General features: G+C 48.0%; 1 protein-coding gene across 2 annotated transcripts in view; it reads left to right on the forward strand.

The window, feature by feature from the left end:
- The window catches only part of LOC140388177 (cilia- and flagella-associated protein 54-like), a 948,449-nt gene that overhangs the window by 584,237 nt on the left and 341,218 nt on the right, over positions 1–22,994 (forward strand). For both annotated transcript variants that reach the window (XM_072471937.1, XM_072471938.1), the window contains one exon: positions 17,668–17,718. In XM_072471937.1, coding sequence (XP_072328038.1) covers positions 17,668–17,718 — 51 coding nt within the window. The remainder of the gene's footprint in view (positions 1–17,667; positions 17,719–22,994) is intronic.

Below are 22,994 nucleotides of genomic sequence, written 5' to 3' on the forward strand. Positions count from 1 at the left end.
TAATGCCCTCCATACCAGGCAACATCCTGGTAAATCTCTTCTGCACCCTCTCTAAAGCCTCCACATCCTTCTGGTAGTGTGGCGACCAGAATTGAACACTATACTCCAAGTGTGGCCTAACTAAGGTTCTATACAGCTGCACCATGACTTGCCAATTCTTATATTCAATGCCCCGGCCAATGAAGGCAAGCATGTCGTATGCCTTCTTGACTACCTTCTCCACCTGTGTTGCCCCTTTCAGTGTCCTGTGGACCTGTACACCTAGATCTCTCTGACTTTCAGCGTTCTACCATTCACTGTATATTCCCACCCTGCATTAGACCTTCCAAAATGCATTACCTCACATTTGTCCGGATTAAACTCCTTCTACCATCTCTCCGCCCAAGTCTCCAAACGATCTAAATCCTGCTGTATCCTCTGACAGTCCCCATCGCTATCCGCAATTCCACCAACCTTTGTGTCGTCTGCAAACTTACTAATCAGACCAGTTACATTTTCCTCCAAATCATTTATATATACTACGAACAGCAAAGGTCCCAGCTCTGATCCCTGCGGAACACCACTAGCCACAGCCCTCCAATTAGAAAAGCACCCTTCCATTGCTACTCTCTGCCTTCTATGACCTAGTCAGTTCTGTATCCACCTTGCCAGCTCATCCCTGATCCCGTGTGACTTCACCTTTTGTACCAGTCTACCATGAGGGACCTTGTCAAAGGCCTTACTGAAGTCTATATAGACAACATCCACTGCCCTACCTGCATCAATCATCTTCGTGACCTCTTCGAAAAACTCTATCAAGTTAAGTTAGTGAGACACGACCTCCCCTTCACAAAACCATGCTGCCTCTCACTAATACGTCCATTTGTTTCCAAATGGGAGTAGATTCTGTCTCGAAGAATTCTCTCCAGTAATTTCCCTACCACTGAAGTAAGGCTCACCAGCCTGTAGTTCCCTGGATTATCCTTTCTACCCTTCTTAAACAAAGGAACAACATTGGCTATTCTCCAGTCCTCTGGGACATCACCTGAAGACAGTGAGGATCCAAAAGTTTCTGTCAAAGCCTCAGTAATTTCCTCTCCAGCCTAGTCTCTAGTCTCAACATATTGAGAGCAATATGTTGAACACATGGACTATTTTTTTCAACCGAATGATATTACTGGCAATGCACAAAAAACTGATGGCTTACGGAGGGCCCACCTACAGTTCGCCTCAATGGTGACCTTGGTGGGGAAACATTTCGACCTGAAACCACCTCTCATCGTCTGCCGTTTCCGGTTCTACACGGCTCCTCAGACCCAAGTCGAATAGGTGAGTGACTTCCTGGCCCACCTCCGAAAACAGATTGAGACTTGTGAATTTAGACACTGAATGAGACACACACGGGCCGTTTGGTATGTGGACACCGCGATGCGGCCATGCAAAGGAAATTACTAGCTGAGGCCCACCTGGACCTGCAACGCACAGTGGCAATAACTATTTCCAGAAAAAGCACCAAACACAGGATCCAGGAACTCCTGGGACTCTCAGTGCTCAGTCTGGGACTCAATCACAAACACTTGTCACACTTGGCAAGACCTGGGGAGGCTGGCACCCGACAACAGGACACCTACCAGTGGAATACGGACGGCTCTAATACAGGCTGATGTTCTCCCCTAAACAGGAAGAACCGGAATATGACCACCAGCCAGCGTGGGCTGCAACAGGCTGCAGCAACCAGAGAAACAGGAGGCCCCGGGAGGATCTAGCCACCTGCAGACGCACTAGGCATGACCAGCCCCCATGTGACAGAGCTTACCACATGGAAGACGCGGAAAGGACCTACTAGCAGCTACTGTGTGGATGTGCCAAGAGTAACGCCCATCCGGATCTCCCTGCGGATTAATGGCATACCCAATCTGTATGGAATTCGACACTGGGGCAGCATTGTCGGTAGTCAGTTGTCGTACGTTCGACCGCATTTGGTCTGCCCTTCAATCGCTGACCCTGTTGGACACCAACGCGATGATGCTGGCCACTTATGAATGAAAATCGCTTATTGTCACGAGTAGGCTTCAATGAAGTTACTGTGAAAAGCCCCTAGTCGCAACATTCCGGCGCCTGTTCGGGGAGGCTGTTACGGGAATTGAACCGTGCTGCTGCCCTGCCTTGGTCTGCTTTTTTAAAAAGTCAGCGATTTAGCCCAGTTCGCCCCGTCTCGACTGGACTGTTACCCAGTTCCCCGGATCGAGGACCTTTACACGAAGCTCAGCACAGGGCGCACATTTGCGAAACTCGACATGAGTCACGCTTATCTCCAGTTGGTCCTGGCTCCCCAAGTCCAGATGCTTTGTAACCATGAACACGCACAGGGGGCTATATGAATACACCCGCCTGCCCTTTGGGGTTTCCACCACATGTGCGATATTCTAGTGAGTAATGGAGAACATCCTGTGAGGCCTGCCCCACGTGGCGGTCTATCTCGACGTTCTGGTCACGGGCTCGTCCGACCAGGAGCAGCTACAAAACCTGGCTGAGGTGCTGGAGTGTTTTGAGGATGTTGGCATCTGCCTCCGGTGGGAGAAATGCGTATTGAACGCCACCGAAGTAACATACCTTGTCTACCGCGTAGACTGCCATGGCTCGCACCCAGTGGAAGAGAAGGTACAAGCAATTCGGCAGGCTTCTGTACCAGGTGCCCCAATGGAACTCCGTTCATTCCTGGGAACAGTAAACTCCTGTGGCAAATTCCTCCCAAACCTGGCCACCACTTTAGCCCCTCTCCATTGTCTGTTGAGGAAGGGGCAACACTGAGAGTGGGGCCGAGAGCAGCAAGTGACTTTCATTGAGGTGAAACAACAACTCTCCTCATCAAGATTGCTAACCAACTTCAACCCATCCCGTCCGACCCTATTGACCTGCGATGCTTCTTCGTACAGCGACGGGGCCGTGCTGGCCCATCAAATGGATGACGGATCTGAACATCCCATCGCCTTTGCCTCAAGAATGTTGGCTGATGCAGAGAAGCGGTATGCTCAGATCGAGAAGGTTTGGCTGTCGTATTTGGGGTCAAGAAATTCCATCAATATGTCTACGGGCATCATTTCACTGTTCTCACGAACCACAAACCCCTCCTCGGGCCCTTCAAGGAGGATCGGATGATTCCCCCCCCCCCCCCCCCCCATTGCTTCAGCCTTATCCAGCGATGGACATTGCGGCTCGCAGCGTATGACAATGTGTTGGAGCACTGCTCCGGTACCAAGATTCCCCACGCCGAGGTGTTAAGTCGTTTGCCTCTGCTGACCAAGCACCTACAGCAGCAATGGCTGGCGAGGTCATTGCCGCCCTCCGTCACGCTACCGGCCACGGCCTCCAGCGTCCGCGGGTGAACCCAGACTGACCCTCAGATATCCCACGTCTGTCACATGGTGCAGTATTGGGCTCAGCACAGAAATGAACCGCGGGATCGAAAGGCCTTCGCCGCAAAGATGCAGTAGCTTAGAGGACACTGTGCTCCTTTGGGAAACCCGCGTGATGGTCCCTGAACTTGGAATGGTCTATGTTCTATGGACATGGCCCGCCCCTGACAGACCTCCACAATGCTCACCGTGGTGTCCAAAATGAAAATGTAAGCTCAAAACCACATTTAGTGGCCCGGCATCAAAGCGGACATCGAACAGGTGACCCAGCGCTGCGTCTAGTGTCAGTCTCCTGCAGTCCCGCTCCACCCCACCCATGGGAATGGTCAGGTCATCCGTAATCTCTCCTCCATATTGACTTTGCGGGCCCCTTTCAAGGGGCAATGTTCCTCGTCCTCACCGATGCCCCGTCCAACTGCACGAGTTTGTACCGGGAGACGCAATACATGTCCGGGACTTCGGCGGAGGAACCGCTTGGATCCTGGGTGTCGTGTTGGCCGGTTTCTTACTGAATACGGGCTCAGGGTCGCGAGTCTAATTGGCACGTAGACCATCTCCGAAGCCGTGTGCCGGATACTCCCGCCGTACCGGTTGTTGATTCAGATATCTCGGCTTCAACACTGCCCCAGCCGCTCCTGTTAGCACCAACATCGCTGGCTGCCGAGGATTCAGCGGTGATTTTTGAGGACACTGAGATGCCGGACGAAGAATCGCCTAGCTCTGACTCAGAAACCGAGATGGACATGCTGCCACCGCTGGAGGTGCCCGTGGACACGATGGCATTGCCACCGCCGCTCAGACACTCATTATGTAAATACCACTCCCCGGTTCGTTATACATATCCTGATGCCACGAGATCTGCGCCTGCTCGCCATCCACAGGCAAAACGATTGAAAGGTGAGCTTATCCATGGATATGGACGGTGCTCTGGACTTAGGGTGGGGGGAGGAGTGTTATAACCCCAATGGAGGACCCGGGATCAGGACTATAAATATTTTGTAACTTCCCTTTAAGACAGGCAAGCCTTCCTCTTTAAGGGGGTGGGGTTTCCCCTTTACAAGGAGAGCTCCAGTTGTATAAAAATCCAGGCCTAGCTGCAGGTCAGGGAAGGAGACCCTTAGGGGAATGGAGGAGTGTTGTAATTGTAACAAAATGAACCTTGTTCTGTAATTTCTACGTCCGTTTTGTGCGTACTGCCTACCGCTGATTCAACAATATCCAACAAAACACAGTGGTTAGCACTGTTGTTGCTTCACAGCGCCAGGGACTCTGGTTCGATTCCCGGCGTGGGTCACTGTGCAGAGTCTGCACGTTCTCCCCGTGTCTGCACGGCTTTTCTCCTGGTACTCCAGTTTCCTCCCACAAGTCCTGAAAGATGTGCTTGTTAGGTGAATTGGACATTCTGAATTCTCCCTCTGTGTACCCGAACAGGCGCCGGAATCAGCTCAGCTCAGGGATTTTCATAGTGACTTCATAGCAATTTTAATGTAAGCCTACCTGTGACAATAATAATGATGATTATTATTATTATTATATCCCATCCATTTCAACTGTTGTGGAATTGTCATGGCCTCCATACTTGGCATTTCTGTGTCTTGGTGGATCACAATGTTTGTTATTCTGTTTTCCCACTTCATTTGCAAAATCCTTGTAAGATAGCATTGGTGTTATTCAAGGGTCTTGCTAAGGCATATATAAGTTGTCCAAGCTTCAGAACCTTATAAAAGCATGAGTTTAATGTCAGGTCTGATATCATGATTCTCAAAAGCCCACATACATAATTTACCATGGGCTGAGCCGGCACATTAGATTTTATAGCCTACCTCGTCCCTAATGTCAGCCTTTTGGAGTAAATAGCTTCCAGGATACAGGAAATTAGGGAAATTTTGCAGCAATTCATGAATCCCAGTTTAAGGTGTTGGAGTTGGCAACTGACTTTTGTCTTCATGGTGTTCAGGGAAAAACCCATGGTAAACCAGTTGGCATGGTTGGCTGCTCGCAGCGCCAGTTTATGGATCTCTGTGTCTATTCGGAACCCTGAATATCCGTTATCCCATCTTTGTTCCCAAATAACTGAGATCAATTCTGTGCTTTTTGGCAAAGTTCAGTTGAACTTTATTTGTCAGTTTGTGCCACTGGTAAACTTTATTTGTCAATACAAAATTAGGTCAGATTGATTGTCTTTAGCCAATACAATAGTTGAGTTTTCATTCAATTACAAATCGCAGTAATTCTTCAAATCATAAAACACAGTATAAAAAGATTGAATGATTTAAACAAAAGAAAGATGGTGATTTAGCAAAAGCAAGCAAAGAAAATAGGTTTCAGAAAGAGATAGATTGGTTCCGGAATGGATTTTTCCATACCGACAAGTGATTCTTCAGGAGATTATTATCTTAAGGTCTCACCTTCTTTACAGCTGTGATTGGCTTTAACGAATTTATAATTCACTCAATTCGGCCAAACTGTCTGTCCATCAATTTAAGAGAGATATGTATTTAAATATATTGGTACAAACTTTCCCATACCATCGCCTGCCAATTTTCCAACTTATCCACAAATGCATCCAGACATTATTGTAGAAATACAGTTTTTGCTGAAACAGTATCTCTCTAGACTGGCTGTTTCCATAGAGATGGAACTAGAACATAGAACATTACAATGCAGTACAGGCCCTTCGGCCCACGATGTTTCGCCGACCTGTGAAACCCCTCTAAAGCCCATCTACATTATTCCCTTATCATCCATATGTCTATCCAATGAGCATTTGAATGCCCTTAGTGTTGGCGAGTCCACTGAAAAATGAAATGAAAATCGCTTATTGTCACAAGTAGGCTTTAAATGAAGTGACTGTGAAAAGCCCCTAGTCACCACATTCCGGCGCCTGTTCGGGGAGGCTGTTACGGGAATTGAACCGTGCTGCTGGCCTGCCTTGGTCTGCTTTCAAAGCCAGTGATTTAGCCCTGTGCTATACAGCCCCTATTTACTACTGTTCACTACTGTTACAGGCAGGGGATTCCATGCCCTTGCTACTCTCGGAGTAAAGAACCTACCTCTGACATCTGACCTATATCTATCTCCCCTCAATTTAAAGCTATGTCCCCTCGTGCTAGACATCACCATCCGAGGAAAAAGGCTCTCACTGTCCACCTTATCTCATCCTCTGATCATCTTGTATGCCTCAATTAAGTCACCTCTTAACCTTCTTCTCTCCAACGAAAACAGCCTCAAGTCCCTAAGCCTTCCCTCATAAGATCTTCCCTCCATACCAGGCAACATTCTGGTAAATCTCCCCTGCACCCTTTCCACTGCTTCCACATCCTTCCTATACTCCAAATGCGGCCGCACCAGAGTTTTGTACCGCTGCAACATGACGTCATGGCTCCGAAATTCAATCTCTCTACCAATAAAAGCTAACACACCGTACGTCTTCTTAACAACCATCTCAACCTGGGTGGCAACTTTCAGGGATCTATGTACATGGGCACCGAGATCTCTCTGCTCATCCACTCTACCAAGAATCTTACCATTAACCCAGTATCTGTCTTCCTGTTATTCCTTCCAAAATGAATCACCTCACACTTTTCTGCATTAAACTTCATTTGCCACCTATCAGCCCAGCGCTGCAGCTTATCTATGTCCCTCTGTAACTTGTAACATCCTTCCGCACTGTCCACAACTCCACCGACTTTAGTGTCATCTGCAAATATACTCACCCATCCTTCTATGCCCTCCTCCAGGTCATTTATAAAAATGACAAACAGCAGTGGCCCCAAAACAGATCCTTGTGGTACACCACTAGTAACTGGACTCCAGTCTGAACATTTCCCATCAACCACCACCCTTTGCCTTCTTTCAGCTAGCCAATTTCTGATCCAAACTGCTAAATCACCCTGAATCCCATGCCTCCATATTTTCTGCAGTAGCCTACCATGGGGAACCTTATCAAACGCTTTACTGAAATCCATATACACCACATCAACTGCTTTACCCTCATCCACCTGTTTGGTCACCTTCTCAAAGAACTCAATAAGGTTTGTGAGGCACGACCTACCCTTCACAAAACCGTGTTGACTATCTCTAATCAAATTATTACTTTACAGATGATTATACATCCAATCTCTTATAAACCTTTCCAAGACTTTGCCCACAACAAACGGTCTATAGTTACCGGGGTTGTCTCTACTCCCCTTCTTGAACAAGGGGACAACATTTGCTATCCTCCAGTCTTCTGGCACTATTCCTGTAGACAAAGGTGACTTAAAGATCAAAGCCAAAGGCTCAGCAATCTCCTCCCTCGCTTCCCAGAGAATCCTAGGATAAATCCTATCCGGCCCAGGGGACTTATCTATTTTCACACTTTCCAGAATTGCTAACACCTGCTCCTTATGAACATCAAGCCCTTCTAGTCTAGTAGCCTGAATCTCAGTATTCTCCTCGACAACATTTTCTTTTTCCTGTGTGAATACTGACGAAAAATATTCATTTAGCGCCTCTCCTATCTCCTCGGACTCTAAGCACAACTTCCCACTACTGTCATTGACTGGCCCGACTCTTACCCTTGTCATTCTTTTATTCCTGACATATCTATAGACAGCTTTAGGGTTATCCTTGATCCTACCTGCCAAAGACTTCTCATGTCCCCTCCTGGCTCTTCTTAGCTCTCTCTTTAGGTCCATAAGACCATAAGACATAGGAGCGGAAGTAAGGCCATTCGGCCCATCGAGTCCACTCCACCATTCAATCATGGCTGATTTCAACTCCATTTACCCACTCTCTCGCCATAGCCCTTAATTCCTCGAGAAATCAAGAATTTATCAACTTCTGTCTTAAAGACACTCAACGTCCCGGCCTCCACCGCCCTCTGTGGCAATGAATTCCATAGACCCACCACTCTCTGGCTGAAGAAATTTCTCCTCATCTCTGTTCTAAAGTGACTCCCTTTTATTCTAAGGCTGTGCCCCCGGGTCCTAGTCTCCCCTGCTAATGGAAACAACTTCCCTACATCCACCCTATCTAAGCCATTCATTATCTTGTAAGTTTCTATTAGGTCTCCCCTCCACCTCCTAAACTCCAATGAATATAATCCCAGGATCCTCAGACGTTCATCGTATGTTAGGCCTACCATTCCTGGGATCATCCGTGTGAATCTCCGCTGGACCCGCTCCAGTGCCAGTATGTCCTTCCTGAGGTGTGGGGCCCAAAATTGCTCACAGTATTCTAAATGGGTGACAACATTGCATTTGCTTTCTTAATTACGGACTCAACCTGCAAGTTTACCTTTAGAGAATCCTGGATTAGGACTCCCAAGTCCCTTTGCACTTCAGCATTATGAATTTTGTCACCGTTTAGAAAATAGTCCATGCCTCTATTCTTTTTTCCAAAGTGCAAGACCTCGCACTTGCCCACGTTGAATTTCATCAGCCATTTCTTGGACCACTCTCCTAAACTATCTAAATCTTTCTGCAGCCTCCCCACCTCCTCCATAGTACCTGCCCCTCCACCTATCTTTGTATCATCGGCAAACTTAGCCAGAATGCCCCCAGTCCCGTCATCTAGATCGTTAATATATAAAGAGAACAGCTGTGGCCCCAACACTGAACCCTGCGGGACACTACTCGTCACCGGTTGCCATTCCGAAAAAGAATCTTTTATCCCAACTCTCTGCCTTCTGCCTGACAGCCAATCGTCAATCCATGTTAGTACCTTGCCTCGAATACCATGGGCCCTTATTTTACTCAGCAGTCTCCCGTGAGGCACCTTATCAAAGGCCTTTTGGAAGTCAAGATAGATAACATCCATTGGCTCTCCTTGGTCTAACCTATTTGTTATCGCTTCAAAGAAATCTAACAGGTTTGTCAGGCACGACCTCCCCTTACTAAATCCATGTTGACTTGTCCTAATCCGACCCTGCACTTCCAAGAATTTAGAAATCTCATCCTTAACAATGGATTCTCGAATCTTGCCAACAACCGAGGTTAGGCTAATTGACCTATAATTTTCCATCTTTTTCCTTGTTCCCTTCTTGAACAGGGGGGTTACAACAGCGATTTTCCAATCCTCTGGGACTTTCCCTGACTCCAGTGACTTTTGAAAGATCATAACTAATGCCTCCACTATTTCTTCAGCTATCTCCTTTAGAACTCTAGGATGTAGCCCATCTGGGCCCGGAGATTTATCAATTTTTAGACGTCTTAGTTTCTCTAGCACTTTCTCCTTTGTGATGGCTACCATATTCAACTCTGCCCCCTGACTCTCCGGAATTGTTGGGATATTACTCATGTCTTCTACTGTGAAGACTGACGCAAAGTACTTATTTAGTTCCTCAGCTATTTCCTTGTCTCCCATCACAAAATTACCAGCGTCATTTTGGAGCGGCCCAATGTCAACTTTTGCCTCCCGTTTGTTTTTAATGTATTTAAAGAAACTTTTACTATCATTCCTAATGTTACTGGCTAGCCTACCTTCATATTTGATCCTCTCTTTCCTTATTTCTCTCTTTGTTATCCTCTGTTTGTTTTTGTAGACTTCCCAATCTTCTGACTTCCCACTACTCTTTGCCACATTATAGGCTTTCTCTTTTGCTTTGATGCATTCCCTAACTTCCTTTGTCAGCCATGGCTGCCTAATCCCCCCCTCTGATAACCTTTCTTTTCTTTCGGATGAACCTCTGTACTGTGTCCTCAATTACTCCCAGAAACTCCTGCCATTGCTGTTCTACTGACTTTCCCACTAGGCTCTGCTCCCAGTCGATTTTCGTCAGTTCCTCCCTCATGCCCCTGTAGTTACCTTTATTTAACTGTAACACCTTTACATCTGATTCTACCTTCTTTCTTTCAAATTGGAGATTGAATTCTACCATATTATGATCACTGCCTCCTAAGTGTTCCCTTACTTTAAGATCTTTAATCAAGTCAGACTCATTATAAGTCCAGAATGGCCTGTTCCCTCGTGGGCTCCATCACAAGCTGTTCCAAAAAGCCCTCCTGTAAACATTCAATGAATTCCCTTTCCTTGGGTCCACAGACAGCATTATTTACCCAGTCCACCTGCATATTGAAGTCCCCCATGATCACTGTGACCTTGCCTTTCTGACATGCACTTTCTATTTCGTGGTGCATTTTGTGCCCCCGGTCCTGACCACTGTTAGGAGGTCTGTACATAACTCCCATTATGGTTTTTTTGCCTTTGTGCCTGAACTCTACCCACACAGACTCCACATCATCTGACCCTATGTCATTTAGTGCTATTGATTTAATTTCATTCCTAATTAACAAGGCAACCCCGCCCCCTCTGCCCACCTCTCTGTCTTTTCGATAGGTTGTGAATCCCTGGATGTTTAAATGCCAGTCCTGAACCCCCTGCAACCATGTCTCTGTGATGCCTACCACATCATACCTGCCAGTCACAATCTGGGCCACAAGCTCATCTACCTTGTTCCGTACACTGCGGCATTTAAATATAGCACCTTTAATTCTCTATTGACCGTCCCTTTTTGTTTTCATAGTGTGGTGGACCTTGGTTTACTGAGCCTTTCCATACACTGTGTCATATTTTGTGGGATGGGGACTATCGTAACCTCTCCTGAGTTTTGTCTTTTCGTGCTTTTTTGTATTCCTAAGCAGCTACGCTTCCCACTGATTACTTCACCTCTTGGTTCCCTGACTTTCACTTCCCCCCCCCCAATCTTTAGTTTAAAGTCCTATTGACCACCCTATTTACTCTTTTCGCCAGAACACTGGTCCCAGCTCGGTTCAGGTGGAGACCATCCCAACGGTATAGGTCCCCCCGTCCCAAAACTGATGCCAGTGTCCCATGAAAAGGAACCCCTCTTTCCCACACCACTCTTTCAGCCACGTGTTAACTTCCCTTATTCTTGCCTCCCTATGCCAATTTGCACGTGGCTCGGGCAGTAATCCGGAGATTATGACCCTTGAGGACCTGTTTTTTAATTTGAATCCTAGCTCTTTATAATCTCTAAACAGGTCCTCTTTCCTTGACTTGCCTATGTTGTTGGTACCGACATGGACCACAACAACTGGATCCTCCCCCTCCCTCTCCAGTATCCTTTCAAGCCGGTCAGAGATGTCCCGCACCCTAGCACCGGGTAGGCAACATACCATGCGGGACTCTTTATCCTGCTCACAAAGGATACTATCTATCCCCCTGATAATAGAATCCCCTACAACTACAACTTGCCTATTTACTCCCTCCCCTTGAATGGCCTGCTGAACCATGGTGCCTTGGTCAGCTGACTCATCCTTCCTGCAGCCCTGTTCGCCATCCACACAGGGAGCAAGTGCCTCATACCTGTTGGACAGAGTCAAGAGTTGAGGCTCCTGAGTTCCTGACTGCTGGTTCCCTTTACCTGCCTGACTTGCAGTCACACCCTGCTGTCCCTGGTCCTTCCGAGCTAACTTGTAACTCTCGAGCGCCCTAACTGGAGCTTCATGTCTCATCTTTACATAAGCCTCCTTCTTCCTCTTGACAAGTGCTTCGACTGATTTAGTAAACCACGGTTCCCTCGCTCGACCACTTCCTCCCTGCCTGACAGGTACATACTTATCAAGGACACGCAGTAGCTGTTCCTTGAACAAGCTCCACATTTCCATTGTGCCCATCCCCTGCAGTTTTCCTCTCCATCCGATGGATCCTAAGTTTTGCCTCATCGCATCATAATTACCTTTCCCCCAGATATAACTCTTGCCCTGCGGTATATACCTTTCCATCAGTAAAGTAAACTTAATCGAATTGTGGTCACGATCACCAAAGTGCTCACCTCCCTCCAAATCTAACACCTGTCCTGGTTCATTACCCAGTACCAAATCCAATATGGCCTCGCCTCTCGTTGGCCTATCTACATACTGTGTCAGGAAACCCTCCTGCACACATTGGACAAAAACGGACCCATCTGAAGTACTCGTTTCCAGTCAATATTTGGAAAGTTAAAGTCCCCCATAACAACTACCCTGTTGCTTTCACTCCTATCCAGAATCATCTTTGTAATCCTTTCCTCTACATCTCTGGAACTTTTCGGAGGCCTATAGAAAACCCCTAACAGGGTGACCTCTCCTTTCCTGTTTCTAACCTCAGCCCATACTACCTCAGTAGACGCGTTCTCATCAAACGTCCTTTCTGCCACCGTAATACTGTCCTTGACTAACAATGCCACCCCTCCCCCTCTTTTACCATCTTCCCTGATCTTACCGAAATATCTAAACCCCGGCACCTGCAACAACCATTCCTGTCCCTGCTCTATCCAAGTCTCCAAAATGGCCACAACATCGAAGTCCCAGGTACCAACCCATGCCGCAAGTTCACCCACCTTATTCCAGATGCTCCTGGCATTGAAGAAGACACACTTTAAACAACCTTCCTGCCTGCCGGTACACTCCTGCAACTTCGAAACCTTACTCATGACCTCACTACTCTCAAAGCGGTATACTTGTTACTAAGGGGAACGACCACAGGAGATCTCTGTACTGACTGTTTCCTCCCAGCCCCTCTCACCGTCACCCATCTATCTTTATTCTTCGGAGTAACTACATCCCTGAAGCTTCTATCTATAACCACCTCCCTCTCCTGAATGATCCGAAGTTCATCCAGCTCCGGTTCCGTAACGTGGTTTCTCAGGAGCTGGAGATTGGTGCACTTCCCACAAATGAAAGTGTCATTTGACAACAGCTCCTCCACAAACCACCTTCAAGTTACGGTGACCACAATGCACGTATGCAAATTTCCCTGCAACAGCCAATCAGCAGCTCTGCTCTACTGCCCTCTGCTGGATGCTTGTCTTCGCTTGAACAGCTAGGGTCTCTTGCACAGGTACACCGTCACGTTACGGTGACCACAATGCATGTAGGCAAATATCCCCTGCAACAGCCAATCAGCAGCTCTGCTTGACTGTCCTCAGCTGGTTGCTTGTCTTCACTTGAACAGCTAGGGTCTCTTGCACAGGTACACCTTCAAGTTACGGTGACCACAATGCATGGATGCAAATTTCCCCCCACAACAGCCAATCAGCAGCTCTGCTCTACTGCCCTCTGCTGGATGCTTGTCTTCACTTGAACAGCTAGGGTCTCTTGCACAGGTACACCTTCAAGTTACGGTGACCACAATGCACGTATGCAAATTTCCCCTGCAACAGCCAGTCAGCAACTCCGCTCTACTGCCCTCTGCTGGATGCTTGTCTTCACACCCCCACTACTTACCTTCAAACAACCGCGCAACCTCAAACAAACCATTGTTTGCAGCAAACTACCCAGCCTTCAGAACAGTGACCACAACACCACACAACCCTGCCATGGCAATCTCTGCAAGACAATCTCAGATCATCGACATGGATACCACCATTCCACGTGAGAACACCACTCACAAGGTACGCGGTACATACTTCGGCGACTCGGCCAATGTTGTCTACCTCATACGCTGCAGGAAAGGATGTCCCGAAGCGTGGTACATTGGCGAGACCATGCAGACGCTGCAACACCGAATGAACGGACATCGCGCGACAATCACCAGGCAGGAATGTTCCCTTCCAGTCAGGGAACACTTCAGCAGTCAAGGGCATTCAGCCTCTGATCTCTGGGTAAGCGTTCTCCAAGGCGGCCTTCAGGACGCGCGACAACGCAGAATCGCCGAGCAGAAACATAGCCAAGTGCCGCACACATGAGTGCGGCCTCAACCGGGACCTGGGATTCATGTCGCGTGGGCAGCACGGTAGCATTGTGGATAGCACAATTGCTTCACAGCTCCAGGGTCCCAGGTTCGATTCCTGACTTGGGTCACTGTCTGTGCGGGGTCTGCATATCCTCCCCGTGTGTGCGTGGGTTTCCTCCGGGTGCTCCGGTTTCCTCCCACAGTCCAAAGATGTGCAGGTTAGGTGGATTGGCCATGATAAATTGCCCTTAGTGTCCAAAATTGCCCTTAGTGTTGAGTGGGGTTACTGGGTTATGGGGATAGGGTGGAGGTGTGGACCTTGGGTAGGGTGCTCTTTCCAAGAGCCGGTGCAGACTCGATGGGCCGAATGGCCTCCTTCTGCACTGTAAATTCTATGAATACATTCATCCCCCACCACCTGGCCTGCAAAATCCTACCAACTGGCCTGACTTGACACAATTCACACCTCTTTAACCTGGGGTTACCCCATCTCTGGATCTGTAAAGATGTAATCACCTGCTGGTGCTCGTATTCCAAGCATTGTCTGGCATCTTTGAATCTGTCTATATATATATTTCTGGAACATCCCTCTTCATTCACCTGAGGACGGAGCAGCGCTCCGAAAGCTAGTGACATCGAAACAAACCTGTTGGACTTTAACCTGGTGTTGTCAGACTTCTGACTGTGCTCACCCCAGTCCAACACTGGCATCTCCACATCATGTCTTCACTTGAACAGCTAGGGTAAAGAACATTGTGTGAAAGAACTGGAGGTTCTTTCACACAATGGGGCCTTTCAGCCAGCTGACGTCACTGTTCCTTCAGTCTCTAGCAAGTCCCAAGCAATTTGAAAAAATGTTCCCAGCTATTCGGCTTTCCTCACTCTCAAGGTTAATATGATTTAGTTAATTACTCTCAATGAGTTCTCAATTAAACCTTTACCTACATCATCTATAGCTAACTAGAAAGCCAATTTCTATCACTCATGTAGACTTTAGCAAATACATAAGCTATCTGTTTTCTTTGAAACCTCAAACTTTCTCTGTACCTGTCATGAGTGTTGGTTCATGTTGGGGGCAGCTTCAAATGCCAACAATATGCAAATGAGTCAGTAGTCTGTTCAGCATTCATTGGCTGTAAACATGGCACTTGTAGTGTGCACATCTTTCCATTTCTGGTCCTCACACAGCCGGTGCTTCAATCTTGCATGTTGACAGGATGTCTTTAAACATTTTCATTAATAAAGCACACAGGGTAAGGAGACAGTTACGGTTGGGATTGAACCTTCCAACTCCATTCTTTCCAGTAATGTTCAGCCAAAGAGCATGATTGTCAGCCTCCCTGGCATTGAAATCATTGAGAAGTATAGCGGGACTCTCTGCCAGCGGATTCTCCCTAGTACTGGCAGCGCACCCATGGTCCTGGCGGTGTGGGGTGGCCGCAATGGGCAAGTAGCGAAAAACACGGCTGGCAGAATGGAGAATCCCACCCATGATCTTTGACTGTGATGGCACAGCTACCAGAGTACTGACTGGGTTGGAATGGATTTTTTTCCTCTTTGCCCCTGGAGTTCAAGGTAGGTGCATAAGTGCTAATGAGGGTGATTACCATATTGCATGTCAAAAGGCTTTCTAAGATCCCGACACGAGGTTCATGGGTGTCTCTTTATGAGTTTATTTTTGATGACAATCTGTGAATTCTGCAATTTCCTTGTGATTTCCTTTTCCAGAAGACTGTATAGCCATCTACATGTTCTTTAATTTGTTCCTTGTCTGCTTTACTAACTTGATAGAGTTTTTCGCGGAGGTCACAAAGATGATTGATGCAGGTAGGGCAGTGGATGTTGTCTATATGGACTTCAGTATGTCGTTTGACAAGGTCCCTCATGGCAGACTGGTACAAAAGGTGAAGTCACACAGGATCAGGGGTCAGCTGGCAAGATGGATATAGAACTGGCTAGGTCAAAGAAGGCAGAGAGCAGCAATGGAAGGGTGCTTTTCTGATTGGAGGGCTGTGACTACTGGTCTTCCACAGGGATCATTGCTGGGACCTTTGCTTTTCGGAGTATAGGTAAATGATTTGGAGGAAAATGTAACTGGTCTGATTAGTAAGTTTGCAGACGACACAAAGGTTGGTGGAATTGCGGATAGCGATGGGGACTGTCAGAAGATACAGCAGGATTTAGATCATTTGGAGACTTGGGCAGAGAGATGGCAGATGGAGGTTAATCCGGACAAATGTGAGGTAATGCATTTTGGAAGGTCTAATGCAGGTAGGGAATATACAGTGAATGGTAGAACCCTCAAGAGTATCGACAGTCAGAGAGATCTAGGTGTACAGGTCCACAGATCACTGAAAGGGGCAACACAGGTGGAGAAGGTAGTCAAGAAGGCATACGGCATGCTTGCTTTCATTGGCCGGGGCATTGGGAATAAAAATTGGCAGCTGTTTTGAACCTTAGTTAGGCCGCACTTGGAGTATAGGGCGCGATTCTCCAATCCGCGCCATCACGACGGCGTAAAACGGTCGCGGGCGCTTGCGATGGGGCCAGCATGGCGCTGGAGCGGTTCACGCTGTTCCAGCCTCACTTTCTGGCGCGCACTGAGGGCGGCGCCAACCCGCGCATGAGCCCCCCCCCCCCCCACAGGCCGCCTCCCGACCCTTCGCACAGAGTTCCCGCCGGCAGCGACCACGACTCTGCTTTTTCCGCTCTGTGCATCCGGGCCGGAGAATCGGCGGCCTGGCCTCATACAGCGGCCCGCGACCGGCGCTGCGCCAAACATGCCGGCGCAAATGGCGCCGATTCTCCGCACCTCGGAGAATCGCGCAAATCGTGTTCAATTCTGGTCGCCGCACTACCAGAAGGATGTGGAGGCTTTAGAAGAGGTGCAGAAGAGATTTACCAGGATGTTGCCTGGTATGGAGGGCATTAGCTATGAGGAGAGGTTGAATAAACTCGGTTTGTTCTCACTGGAACGACGGAGGTTAAGGGGCGACCTGATAGAGGTCTATAAAATTATGAGGGGCAGAGACAGAGTGGATAGTCAGAAGCTTTTCTCAGGATAGAGGGGTCAATTACTAGGGGACATAGGTTTAAGGTGCGAGGGGCAAGGTTTAAAGGAGATGTATGAGGCAAGTTTTTTTACACAGAGGGTAGTGGGTGTCTGGAACTCGCTGCAGAAGGAGGTGGTGGCAGCAGGGACGATAGTGACATTTAAGGAGCATCTTGACAAATACATGAATAGGATGGGAATAGAGGGATACGGATCCCGGAAGTGCAGAAGATTTTAGTTTAGACGGGCAGCATGATCGGCACAGGCTTGGAGGGCGAAAGGGCCTGTTCCTGTGCGGTACTTTTCTTTGTGCTTTGTTTACGGGTGTCAATAAGGCCACTCTGTCAATTCTAGGTGTTGGAGCTCGTGGGCTACTGTTTCCACTCTTTTGCTTTCTCTATTTATTTCACCGCAGTTACACAAGTTAGTTTTGTGTGAATGTAATGTAATTAATGTAAATCTTTTTTTCCTTGTATTTATATTGGAATAGAACAGTTTTGTTAGATAAGTTAAGCTTCGTGAAGTCAATTGAAAATGTTTAATATTTTCCTTTACTTTCAGATTCAGATGAAGTTTGATCAATCAAAACCACTCTTAACTGATAATTTGCTGGTAAGAAAAGTAATCAACATTATTGAAGTAGAATGTAATTTTGCTCTTTGGATATGGTAAAGCTGGCACTATGTAGTATACATCCTCAATGCAACCTTTCTCTGGTAAATCATTTGGGTTTCTAAGAATCCATCATGTTTCATGATGTTAACCCACTATTTATTTGCTCTGTTAAATTTACTTTTGCAAGTTATGGTGCAATTTGAATTTCATGTATTGAGGTTGTTAGCCCGGTACCGTAATCACTACACTACCCGGGTTTAATGAATTAAGAGGGCCAATGTCAATAAGCAATCAATATTTTCTTTATTTTTTAAATGTATTTTATTCCAAACATGTGTAAAATAAAAACAGCAACATATACAAAATTTCACTCCACAAACTCACACTCCACAGTTATTACAATTTTCCCCCTTTTACCCGCCTTCCCTCACCTTTCGTCCCCCCACCCCCCACGACGAACAGTTCCTCAAACATTGTCATGAACAACCTCCACGATGTCTTGAAGCCCTCCGCTGACCCCCTCAACTTCTTCTTTTCCGACCAGAGAAAATCGTACAAGTTCCCCAGCCAGGTCACCACCCCCGGCGGTGAATCCGACCTCCAACTTAGCAAGACCATTCGCTGCGCAATAAGAGAGGTGTAGGCAAGGGGAGCACGGTGGTACATTGGCTAGTACTGCTGCCTCGCACCGCCGAGGACCCGGGTTCGATCCCGGCCCTGGGTCACTGTCCATGTGGAGTTTGCACATTCTCCTTGTGTCTGAGTGGGTCTCACCCCCACAACCGAAAGATGTGCAGGGTAGGTGGATTGCTCCTTTATTGGAAAAAAATAATTGGGTACTCTAAATGTTTGTATTTTTAAAGAGACGAAGGCCACAGCATCGGCCCCCTTCCCTTCCAGAAGCTACGGCATTTTCGATCCCCCAAAGATCGCCACCATTGGGTCCGGCCTGACCTCCACCCGCACAATCATAGATAGCATCCCAAACACCACTTCCCAGTATCTCTCCAGCTTCTCGCAATCACAGAACATGTGCGCATGATTCGCCGGCCTTCGGCCACACTTCTCGCACTCATTGGCCACGCCTTGGAAGAACCCACTCACCCTTGCTCGGGTCATATGTACCCTGTGCACCATCTTGAACTGAATCAAGCTCATTCTCGCACAGGAGGAGGTTGAATTCACCCTATGCATTACCTCATACCACAGTCCCCACCTATTTCTCCTCCTCCCCCCAATTCTTCCCATTTGTTCTTGGTCCTCACCACCTGCTCCCCCAACCACTCGTGTCTATATCCCAAATCCTAGTGTGCAATCCAAAATTGTGTGATCTCATCTCATTTGTACGTACACTTGCCACCGGAGCTACAGACAACAGACGCACCCACGCCACTAACTTCAGCCCAACTCAAACCTACCCAAGATCTCAAATAAATACCTCAACTCCGCCCAATCAAAAGCCTTCTCTGCATCCATAGAGTCAATAGCCTCTGGCATCCACCCCACTGACAGCATCAAAACCACACTTAGCAGCCTCCTGATGTTACTAGAGAGCTGCCTGCCCTTTGCAAATCCCGTTTTACTCTCTGCGACCATCCCTGGCACACATCCCTCCATCCTCCCCGCTACGAACTTAGCCAGCACTTTCACGTTTGTGCTCAACAACGAAATGGGCCTATACAACCTACACTACAAAGGATCCTTCCTCTCCTTCAGGATTGGCGTGAACGACGCCTGCGTGAGTGTCTCTGGCAGCTCCCCTTCTTCAACACTTCACTAAACATCCCTAACAAATATGGTACCAACTCTGCCACAATTGCCTCATATAACTCTGCCGGAAAGCCTTCTGGCCCCGGAGCCTTCCCCGACTTCATCCCCCTAATGCTGTCAATCACCACCCTCAGCCAGCTGCTCCTCCAACGCCTGCCTCCTCTCTTCCTCTAACCTTGGAAACTCCAATCCATCTAAAATTCATCCCATATCTCCTTCCTCTCCACCCAGCTAGGCCCTGTAATTCTTCTCATAATACCCCCAAAACACCTCATTTATCCTCCCTGGCTCAGAAACCCCCTTCTCTGCTCGCACTCTTAAAATTTCCCTGGACGCAGACTGCCTCTGCAGCTGGTGGGCCAGCATAAGATCACCTTCTCTCCATATTCACATTGCACCCCCCTCGCACTCCATAGTTGTCCCACTGTCCTTCCCTTCGTAAACCTATTGAACTGCCCCTGTAACCACTTCCTCTCTGCCAGTAGGGGGGTCTCAGAGTCTCTTCTATCCATGTCGAATATCTCTTCCAGAAACTATCCATGCTCCTCCCTCCTCCACCTATCACTGTGCTCCTTGAATGGGATAATCTCCCTTCGGCCCACCACCTTCAACGTCTCCCAGAACGTGGCAGCCGACACCTCCCCATTCTGATTCAGCGCCAAACTCATCTTTTCACAAAACCCCTTATTTGCCAAAAGACCCAAATCCAGCCTCCATCCCGGCCTCTGCACTTGCCCCGAGCTAAGCCTCACCTCCATCCAATGCGGCCTTTGATACAAAATCGCAATTCCCGCATACTCCACGCCCACCACCCCCATCAATACTGCTCGACTGACCATAAAGAAATCAATTCTCAAATTCACCTTATACACGTGTGAGAAGGAGTACTCCCTTCACACGGGTTCCTAAACCTCCATGGATCAATCATTCCCATACATTTCATTATCCCTCTCAACTCCTTCGCCATCCGCAACCTTGCCATTGACTTGGAGCTCGACCTGTCCACCCTCGGTTCCATCACATGTTTAAAATCTCCACTCATAATCAACTGGTGCGTATCTAAGTCTGGGTCGTTCCCAGAGGGAGGGGGAAGGAGAGGGAGGGGGAACAGAGAGAGAAAGAGGGGAAGAGAGAAGGAGAGGGGAACAAAGAGAGGGGAAGGTGGGAAGGAAGAGAAAGGGGAAGGGTAATGAAGGATCTGAGGAGTTGTGGAGTGAAGTGGGGGTAGGGGGTGCAAAAGCTGGAGAGAGGAGGGAAAAGTGAGGTGTTTGTAGAGGAGGAGACAGACTCCCACCATCCTCTGGATGAAGAGGTTTTTCCTCACATCAGGTTAGTCGGGGAGAAACCTGCTGCAGTCTTTGGTCAGGGTGGTGTTGAGTGGTGGGAGGGGTTTCTGGCAAGATTAAGCAAAGTTACAAAGAAAAACACAATACTAGCTTGCTACGGCTTAGGTTAAAACAGTCTGCTTTTTCTAAAGATAGCTCAGTTTTGGAATGATTGAAACTACGGAAATTCAGAAATACGTGGTTGGATTCTCCATCCTGAAAACTGGTGCGTGCCCCCGCCGGCAGCGGGATTCTCCATCGTGGCAGCAGGCCAATGGAGTTTCTCATTGTGGACAGCCCTACACCATGGGGAAATCCCCAGGCGAGGGTGCAATGCCGGCACAACGGAGAATTCCGCCAGCGGAGAATCCAGCCCATGGAAAATAAACTCAGCATTTTTGTTAGAATACTTTTTAAAAAAATATATTTTATTCAAAATTTTGTGGCCAAACATAACAGTACATAGTTTTTCTTTTGAACAACAACAAAGCAATATAAATAACCGTGGCCAATTTTAAACAAATAAATAAATAATATATAAACAAAAACAAAACTAAGTGGCAACAGCCTTGTCAAAAATAGTTACTCTCCAAAGATACAATCCAACAATCCAATATACCTTACCTATAACAAGTGTCTATACATATACAATGACATCCCTGAGAGTCCGTCCGGTTCCTCCCCCCCTCCCCCCTGGGTTGCTGCTGTTGTCTTCTTCTTTTCCATTCCCTCTATCTTTCTGTGAGGTAGTCGACGAACGGTTGCCACCGCCTGGTGAACCCTTGAGCCGAACCTCTTAATACGAACTTGATCCATCCTAACTTTATAAATCCTGCCATGTTGTTTATCCAGGTCTCCACACCCGGGGGTTTGGCTTCCTTCCACATTAACAATATCCTGCGCCGGGCTACTAGGGACGCAAAGGCCAAAACATCAGCCTCTCTCGCCTCCTGCACTCCCGGCTCTTCTGTAACCCCGAATATAGCCACCCCCAGCTTGGTTCAACCCGGACCCCCACCACCTTCGAAAGCACCTTTGCCACCCCCACCCAGAACCCCTGTAGTGCCGGGCATGACCAGAACATGTGGGTGTGATTCGCTGGGCTTCTCGAGCATCTCCCACACCTATCCTCTACCCCAAAAAATCTACTGAGCCGTGCTCCAGTCATATGCGCCCTGTGTAGAACCTTGAATTGTATCAGGCTTAGCCTGGCACACGAGGATGATGAGTTTACCCTACGTAGGGCGTCAGCCCACAGCCCCTCCTCAATCTCCTCCCCCAGCTCTTCTTCCCATTTCCCTTTCAGCTCATCTACCATGATCTCCCCCTTGTCCCTCATTTCCCTATATATGTCCGACACCTTACCATCCCCCACCCATGTCTCTGAGATCACTCTATCCTGCACCTCCTGCGTCGGGAGCTGCGGGAATTCCCTCACCTGTTGCCTCGCGAAAGCCCTCAGTTGCATATACCGAAATGCATTCCCTTGGGGCAACCCATATTTTTCCATCAGCGCACCCAGATGAGAAGAACGTCCCATCTACGAACAGATCTCTCAATTGTACTACCCCAGCTCTTTGCCATGCTCCAAATCCCCCATCCATTCTCCCCGGAACAAACCTATGATTATTTCTAATCGGGGACCGCACCAAGGCTCCTGTCTTTCCCCTATGCCGTCTCCACTGCCCCCAAATTTTCAATGTAGCCACCACCAACGCGCTTGTGGTGTATTTCTTCGGTGAGAACGGCAACGGTGCCGTCACCATTGCTTGTAGGCTAGTCCCCCTGCAGGACGCCCTCTCCAATCTCTTCCACGCCGCTCCCTCCCCTTCTCCCATCCACTTACATACCATTGAAACATTGGCGGCCCAGTAATAGTCGTTTAGGCTCAGTAGTGCCAACCCCCCCCTGTCCCTACTACGCTGCAAAAATCCCCTCCTCACTCTCAGGGTCTTCCCGGCCCACACAAAACTCATAATACTCTTCTCGATTCTCTTGAAAAAAGCCTTCGTAACCACCACCGGGAGGCACTGAAACACAAAAAGGAATCTCGGGAGGACCACCATTTTAACCGCCTGCACCCTACCTGCCAGTGACAGGGACACCATGTCCCATCTCTTAAAGTCCTCCTCCATCTGTTCCACCAACCGCGTTAAATTAAGCCTGTGTAATGTACCC

Source organism: Scyliorhinus torazame, chromosome 13 (assembly GCF_047496885.1).
Source record: "Scyliorhinus torazame isolate Kashiwa2021f chromosome 13, sScyTor2.1, whole genome shotgun sequence".
In the NCBI taxonomy this organism is placed as follows: Eukaryota; Metazoa; Chordata; class Chondrichthyes; order Carcharhiniformes; family Scyliorhinidae; genus Scyliorhinus; species Scyliorhinus torazame.